Source organism: Hydra vulgaris, chromosome 14 (genome assembly GCF_038396675.1).
Source record: "Hydra vulgaris chromosome 14, alternate assembly HydraT2T_AEP".
Taxonomy (NCBI): Eukaryota; Metazoa; Cnidaria; class Hydrozoa; order Anthoathecata; family Hydridae; genus Hydra; species Hydra vulgaris.
The window spans coordinates 11,390,686-11,399,518 of record NC_088933.1 but is presented as its reverse complement, the minus strand read 5'-3'; the positions used below and the strand labels follow the sequence as shown (position 1 = coordinate 11,399,518).

General features: G+C 26.4%; 1 protein-coding gene across 1 annotated transcript; it reads right to left on the bottom strand.

The window, feature by feature from the left end:
• Positions 1 to 3,210: 3,210 nt before the first annotated feature.
• On the bottom strand, positions 3,211 to 4,945 carry LOC136090916 (uncharacterized). Its single transcript, XM_065817892.1, has 3 exons — positions 4,779 to 4,945; positions 3,793 to 4,269; positions 3,211 to 3,685 (listed from the first exon to the last, which is right to left on the bottom strand). Exons 1-3 carry the CDS (start codon positions 4,943 to 4,945, stop codon positions 3,211 to 3,213), a joined length of 1,119 nt encoding a protein of 372 aa, XP_065673964.1.
• Positions 4,946 to 8,833: the final 3,888 nt, after the last annotated feature.

Here is an 8,833-nt window from a genome sequence, read left to right as displayed (position 1 = left end):
ATGTAGCATCACTTTTTTATATGTTTTTCCTTAATCGTGCGCCTAAGTTTCTTGTTTTACATAATAAACAATATGCAATATAAACAAAAAAGGGCTTAAAAAAGACATGAATGATAAGAATATTACCTCAACCTTTTCATTGAGTCTCTTCGACAACCTTTTTTTCAAAAGTTATATTTAATATAACTGTTGTTTTTTCATATAACAGGATTTAAAATCAATCTTTTTTTTAAGTTCGGGTGAATCTTAATTAGTTTTAAATTAACAGGATAAACACTATTATTAAAAGATGATACTACTAACTCGAATAAAAGTTTTCTAATCAACAACATAGATAACTACATTACTAGTAATATCATTATACCCACATGATTTGTTACGTTTAAGTTCGCCTAGTGCTTCATTAAAATCAGTCTTAGCTACTTTTTCATTAGATATATTAGAGCTGGATTTCTCTCCCAAAAATAAGTTAAAAGTTTTAACTAGATGCACAATATTTGTTGCGAGAGACGACCATGTTATTGTTTCTGTTACTGTTAACAACAATTGTTACTGTTAACAATTTGAGCAAATCTGAAACAATGTCCACATATTTTATCTCTGCTTCAAAAGTTTATTTTACGATGAGTAAAAGGCGTTTACTAATTACGAAGTTGCATTTTATAATTCTTATTATTATATTTCTTGCCGTAAATTATACTTACAACGAATATGCAGCGAGCAGTGGTGTTTTACCACTATAAACAACTAGTTTTAAAAATATTTGTTTTGAATTTTTGCCGCAACCAAGAGTCTAGTCTAGTTTTGAAGAAAAGTAAATAGGAGTAGGTTATTTGCTCAGATAGTTTGTTCCAAAATTTTGAAGAAAACCATGATGATTTGCATTTTAATTTTATTATCATTATATTTTAAGACTTTTTTCAAAAATTTTGCAGGCAATAGAGGTTAGCAAAATAGGTTCATAGTTTTCAGCCAGTAATTTATCTCCCTTTTTTGTAGACCGAACTAATATTCTCTAACTTACATAGAGTGGGTACTTTTCCAGAATTAAAGGAATCATAAAATATTTTTGCAAGTGGAAAAATGGGTAATTAAAAAATGTTATTGTTAATTTCTACTTGACCAAGTTAAGAAAATAAATGCTGATAATAAACTTGGTTTTTTACTTTCCGATTTTAATATTGATTACTTATTTTAAATAATTTTCGTCAATTGAAATTTGCTTTACTTTGCCAATTAGAATTGCTGATTACTCTGCTTCAATTATAGACAATACTTTTTCAAATTTAAGTTACTTATAAAATCATATCAGTAAAATTGATATGTTCTGTTTCTGATCACTTTAACAATTGACCTATACTGTAAATGGAGTAAGAGAATTGCATACACTGTGAATAAGTTTAAAAAATCACAAATTCAAACACCTTAATCCTTTATTAACTTTTTTACAATTAATGAGGTTAGGCTCAAGTATGAGAGGTATAATATTATATTCACTTTTGTTAATGACACTGGCAAAGCTTTCTAAAAGTCTCTAGAGTCCAACTCCTGAACTAAAGTAGAAAATTTAGTAAACTAAGAATATTTAGAATAAGAAACTACGATTTTGCATTTAATTTTTGTAATGATAAAAAATTTTTTTGTTTTTAAAAAGTTATTTTGTTAAAAATGATGAAAAATAGTTACAATTAGAAATAGCAGCTGAGTGCAATCAAGTTTCTTTCATAGGATAGCATAAGTTATTTCATTCGTGAATAAGTTTTCTTATATAGTAGAGCTAAACTTGATTTGAAACCAACAAAATAACATTTAAGAAAAAGTGTATAAAACAATTGGTGTACGCAGAGGCGTAGCTACGGTCATCTGCGACCGGGGGTGAAACAAAGTCTGGGCCCCTTCTCAGATCAATAGTGACTGAGGAATGACTGACCTCCTAAAAAATTTATACTTTTTATGGACCATAAAATGTATAACATTATTATTCGAAAACCATATAATATGGTTCATTTTCGAAACATCTGGTATTTTAATGAAATGGAATACAGACTAATAATTCTTACATGTAGAGTTACTTAACGAGTTTTATTTGTTTTTATAAAGAAACGATTGCGTAGAATCGGGCCCACCGTCTCCTTTTTGTAATGTTGTGAGAATTCAACAAAATTTGTTATACTCTTTAAAGTTTTTAAAATTAAGTTTTTAAAAAAATTACTACTATATAGTAAAAAGTCACCATCTCCATTTGTAGCTCTCTAAATTTTCTATATTATATATATATATATATATTTTTATATATATATATATATATATATATATATATATATATATATATATATATATATATATATATATATATATATATATACATATAGAGAGAGAAAGAGAGAGAAAAATATATATATATATATATAAATATATATATATATACATATATATATACATATATATATTAGAGGGAGTCAAATAAAGTAAATTTTGTAAAAAAAAACCATCAATATCAAATATAATTGCTTATCCCCTTAAAAAAAGTTTTTCAAGATGCTCAGATAGTTGCTGTCTAAAATCAAGAGATCTTGGATTAAAGCTGGATTTGATGTGTTAACTGATTTAGTTTTAGTTAAAAAACTTTTTAATTTGCAAAAGTCTTATTCCAGCTTGAAAAAAAATGCAAAACGAGGAACTAGTAGCAATTTCTAATTAAAATTCTAATATATATATATATATATATATATATATATATATATATATATATATATATATATATATATATATATATATATATATATATATATATATATATATATATATATGTATATATATATATATATATATATATATTTCATTTATTTAATAATAACTGTGTACATGTACAATGACAATGTACGGAGCCTAGGTAATCTAGGCTTTAACAGCCAGCTTATGTTAAAAATAAGTCCAACTTTGATTTAAATTGTTTTAGTGTTTTAGAATCTACAATGTTTTGATCTAAATTATTCCAGCTGTTAATAACACGGTTTGTTAAGAAATAGTACCTCTTTGGATTTTTAATTACTTGTCTATGAAACCTCATATTGTGACCTCTCATATTTGAGATTATTAAATCTGGTGGGTATTCCAATGTTAAGTTATCTATTTTTTTTACTATTTTAAAAAATTGGATTAAGTCATTACGTTCGCGTCTTTTTTCAAGAGTCGTTAATTTAAAGTAGGTTAGTCTACTTTCATAGCTTTTCCCTTGAAGACATTTTGTTCGTGTTGCTTTACGTTGTATCGATTCAATTTTTTTTTATCTTGTTCTAAGTAAGGACACCACACTGAATTTGCGTAGTCTAGATACGGTCTTACAAGAGAGGTGTACAACAATTTAGATGCGTTTATGTCTAAGTTTTTAAATGAATGTTTTATTATTCCTAACATTTTATTAGCTTTACCAGACGCACAACTAACTTGACTAGACCATTTTAAGTCGTTTGAAATCATAATTCCTAAATCTTTTTCAATTTTTGTTTCTGGTAGTTCAACTCTATTTAGCACTGAATCATACATTGTGTATATATGCCTAGTATTTTTGCTACCTATATGCATGCGTTTACATTTGCTGACATTAAATTTTAATAGCCATAATTGTGACCATGTCAATAATTTGTTTAGATCTGTTTGAGTCTTTTCTATATCAGAAGATGATCTAATTATATTAATTAGTTTAATATCATCAGCATTTTACAGTTCGTTGATAACTCATTCGGTAAGTCGTTTATATAAACAATAAGCATAAACGGACCGAAGACAGACCCTTGCGGTACTCCACTTGTAACTGGAGACCAATTTGAAAATTCGTCGTTGCTGACGACACGTTGCACTCTGTTACTTACGAAACTTTTGCACCATCTAACTGCTTTTTTGTTAAATCCATAACTTTTTAGTTTAAGACACAATCTGTTGTGAGGCACGGAATCTTTTAAGATACGTTTCATTACTTTACTTATAACTGAAGTAAGTGATACTGGTCGATAACTTGATGGTTCCGATTTATCTCCACTTTTAAATAATGGTGTTATATTAGCATTTAACCACATCGATGGAACTATTCCAGTATCATACGATTTATTAAAAATAAGTGATAAAGGAAGTGAGAACGCATCTGTGCAACACTTTAAAGGAAATGGGTGAACTCCATCTACTCCTGTACATTTATTTGGATGTAGTGACTTCAGGATTATATAAACTGTGTCCGGTGAAAATGTAGGGTCATCACAAATAATGTTTGTCCTATTTTTAAAGAATGGCAAATTTCAGATTTATTAAAAATAAGTGATAAAGGAAGTGAGAACGCATCTGCGCAACACTTTAAAGGAAATGGGTGAACTCCATCTACTCCTGTACATTTATTTGGATTTAGTGACTTCAGGATTATATAAACTGTGTCCGGTGAAAATGTAGGGTCATCACAAATAATGTTTGTCCTATTTTTAAAGAATGGCTAATTTCATTGGTGAAAACAGAGTTAAATAGTTATTTAAGGAATGCGCTATTGATAAATAATTTGTTTCAAGTTTGCCGTACATTCTTTAACTTTTGATTTTTTGTTTATATACGCATAATTTGCTTTTGGGTTTTTTTTAACGTTTAAGGCGATGGTTGTTTCATATAATTTAATTTGGTTCTTAATTTCTTTTTTTACTTTATTTCTAATTGATTTGTATTCTAATACATTTCCGTTGTTTAAAAAACGATTATGTAAACATTTTCTCCAGAGGTTTCTTTTCTTTCTAATTAACTTTTTTAAGTAAGAGTTCATCCAAGGCGCTTTTGCTTTAACAACTCCCTTTGTAATTGTTGGAATGAAATATATAAGACCTTTATTGTAAATATCGACAAATTTGTTGTAAGAAACATTAGTATCTAAGTTTTTGAATTCAAGATGCCAGTCGTAGCTCTTTAGCATATCGAAAAAGCCATTATAATTGCCGTATTTGTACAGAACTAGCAGAAAGCAACCCGTAATACGGGTTACGGTCGGTCTGTTAATTTATAGTGGCTGTTTTCCACAATTTAAAGTTGCGATACCTTAACTAATACCCTGTAAGAAAAACTCCTTCAAATTAAAAAATTAAACTATCTGTAAAATTAAAATAAATTAATTTACCAATTATTTAACGTTATTTGAGTAATTTACAACTGACATAGGTCATATCAGTGTATGGCCGAGCCATTTTCCTAGACATTACTAAGTTCAATACAATACGTTTTTAGTTACTGACACAAAATAATGACACTTCATCATGCCTTAAATTGACGAAAGATTAAAGCTAAATTCTTGTTATATTTTTTATAACATGAACTTTAATTAATAAGATTAATATGAAGTGAAGTAATTTATTTATGAGTTATTAATTTTTTGGTATCCCCTTGATACATGTTTCTTTAAAAAAGGAAATTGTCTTTAAAACGATAAATGCACACAACTAAATAAATTTATTATAAATAACTAAGCAATTGAGTACAAATACGTTTCAAACAAAAAAAAGTCGATTTACAATCAAACATGTGTATTAGGGTGGAGCGATTTTCATAGCAAAAAAAAAAGAGTTTAAAAACCAATATTACTGAGGCACGAATCAATGTCTATTAATTATAAGATAAAAGTAAAAAAATATTTTTTGATTTTAATGAGATCTTGAGGGTCCTCTTTGGAATTTAAATTCTTGACAATAATAATTTTGAATTTTTTTTTTCTAAACCATATCAACCTTGGACTCAAAAAAAGCAGAAAAAAATGCTTGTTTCATAAATAATAATTTTATTAGAAAAATTTTTTAGTGAAAAAAATACATGCAAAAATATACCTTAAAACCCCCGTTTTGTTGAGGACGGGGGTTTTTGATGAAAAAAACAACTCTACTTTTTTAATTTTTTAATAAAAACAAATATCATTTTCAAAATCAGTATATTATTTTGCTTCTTTTAAGTATCAAGTTAATATAGTTTAGAAAAAAAAAATTTAAACAATATTAGGACCCATCAAAAATTCAGAATCCAAAGAGGAACCTCAAGAACTTATCTAAACTATAAAAAAAAAGAGCAAGGTTCTTTTTTCACCAAAAGATATTGATTTGCTGCTCAGGCAAATCAAATTTCAAAATTTTTCAAAATCGCTCTACCCTAATGTGTATTACAAATTGTAAAAAATATGTAAACTTTGATCTTTTATATTGCATTAATGCGTCATATGACAAACCTAAAATAAAAATTGTAACAGATAAGTAGACATAAAAGAAAAACAAAACAAACAAAATGGAAAACAATTTACCTGCTGTTTGGTAGCCTGTTGTCATACTTAAACTGCTGTCGTGATGCAACTTGTCGGTGTTGTTTTATGACGTTATTTCACGTTGGGTTTTAGTAAACTTTAGTTATATTTAAAAGACATTACAATAGATTTAAAATATTTTAATTAGAAAAAAAAAAAAAATGCTTCAAGGAACCAAACTAAAAACATTAAAGATAAAAAATCAAATAGATATAAATAAATTGCATTTATATAGCTAAATAGTCTTGGCTTATAGTAAATTTTAAAAGCAGTGTTTTCAATAAATTAAACTACCAATTAATTATTTTTAACAAACAGAATGTAGCATCCTATTATGATGATTGGGTAGTGAATCAATTTAACTATATTTAAGTTTAATTGGTAAAAAACAAATAAAATTTCAATTAAAAAAGACAAAAACAAACCAAAAACAAACAATAGTATATTATAAAAAATAAAAAATTACAAATTAAAAAAAAAATTACAAAAATAAAATAAAAAAAAGTCACCGAAGAAAAAATGGCAACAAAAAAGTTATAAATATCTTCACTGATAGAAGACATTTACAACCTTTTGGTTGCTGTTTTTTCTTCGGTGTCTCCCAACACCCCGTTATGGATGAGCCCTCCATTTGAAGGATGGCTCATCCATACCGCCATTACTTTGCCACTTATTGAAGGACCTCTCCGAGAGAGGCCCTGGGTGTTGGGAGCGATATCTTTTGTACTCTTCAAATGTTAACGACTCTAAAATTACAAATAGAAGGATATAATAAAATTTAAAAATATTTACAATTTTTTTTAATCAAAATATAAAGCAAACCTCACCATTTTCACAGGATGAAGAGGATGCTAAAAATAAATTAAAAAAAATTAAATTAAAAAAAGTTAAACTTGTGAGAAATTTAATTTTAATAAAAATATGAGTAAAATGCAAACAGTTTAAAAATGTCATATTTATATTAAATAATTCTTTCACCTATTGCACATATTTCTCCGTAAAAAATATATAAAATTTAAAACACAGCCCTACCAGTTATGCTTCTACCAGACACTAAAGACAAAAAATATACCTCAGAATAATTGATAGAATTATATTTACATATAAAGAAATATTTAACTATAATTTTTTTTACCTATTCCCCTCTTTTCTTCCATGAAGTTGTCTAAAGAAAGATAAAAGATAACTGAAGCTAAAACTAATTAAAACTAAACTAAAATTAACTATAACCTAAACCAAAACTAAAAAAAACTTTAAATTTTAATATCTGTACCTCAGAAGACAAAGGTCGGTTATCCATTTTTTTGTGAAAATGAGTTATGTATGAGACCTTTTTAATTTTTTCAGTATCTGCATAGGTATAAAGACTGTTTTCCTGCAACAATGTGAAACAAAGTTTGGTCAATATAAAGGGTCTGGTGTCCCCACAATGTTCAAAGGAAAAACGTCTGTAGTTCAGAAATGACTTTTCACTTTTTTTATTTAACTTTTTATTTTTGTCAAAATTATATTTCATGTGCATATATTTCAAAAAGAAAATAAAGCTTTAGTACTTGAAGTTTTAAAATTCCAGTTACAGCACAAATAAACAAATTCCTATTAACAATTATCTTATAGCAAAAACACTGACTTATTTCAGTCTTCAATTCTGTGTCTAAACAATAAAAGCACTTAAATGTATAGACGTTAAAATATCTACTTAACTTTTTAAATATAAATTTACTAAACTAATGTAACTAATACCTTAATTTTCTCTCTCTTGATCAACTAAAAAAAAAAAATTTTAATTAAACTAACTTGAGGTAAAATAATAAGAAGCTGTCTTACTGAGAATTTTAAATTTCTTCTCTGCTATTGACAATATAATATTAAGTATTACCTTAGTTACTATAGAACTATAAGTTCTTGGGCTAATTGTATAAAAATATAAAAACCTACTGTTTTACTTTCAAGTCAACAACAATATTTTAAAAAACATTTTAGTTACTTTATAAAAAATTAAAAATCCTTTTAAACATACTACCTTTCTCTTCATTGTTGTCAACTAAACAGAAAAACAAACAAACAACTGATAGTAAATTTTCCCTTTGGTAGTAGGTTATTAAATAGATTAAATAGATCAAAGATCTATAATCTGCTCTAACAGTTTACAACATTATCATTAAACTATAACTATTTTCGACAACCTGGTGTAATTTAACAAATTTAATATTTTTTTTCAAATGACAAAAATTATTAAAGAACATTATATAAACATAGAACAAATGTAGTGATAGTGGATTTAATCCAAAAATAGAAAGAACCTTTAGAAAAAAGCTTACTGCTTTTAAATCTACAATAATTTCCAACACATTTTTTTATCTACATTTATCTATAATAAAATATGAATTAATGAGTTACCATTATTTAAAGTTGATCCAGAAGCAACTAAAATAAATTATCAAATAAGAAGTTTATTTATATAATCTTGACGATAATGTTGAAATAAACAATATTTATTGCTTGAAAAGTTAAGTAACAAAT

What these genes read in the sequence shown, in the direction of transcription:
- LOC136090916 (XM_065817892.1), bottom strand. Translation starts at nt 4,945, where the DNA reads ATGCTAAAGAGCTACGACTGGCATCTTGAATTCAAAAACTTAGATACT. An exon ending in ATGAACTCTTACTTAAAAAA is followed by an intron (nt 4,270 to 4,778) that starts GTTAATTAGAAA and finishes CTTTAAAAATAG; the next exon opens with GACAAACATTATTTGTGATG. An exon ending in ACAAGTGGAGTACCGCAAGG is followed by an intron (nt 3,686 to 3,792) that starts GTCTGTCTTCGG and finishes TAATATAATTAG; the next exon opens with ATCATCTTCTGATATAGAAA.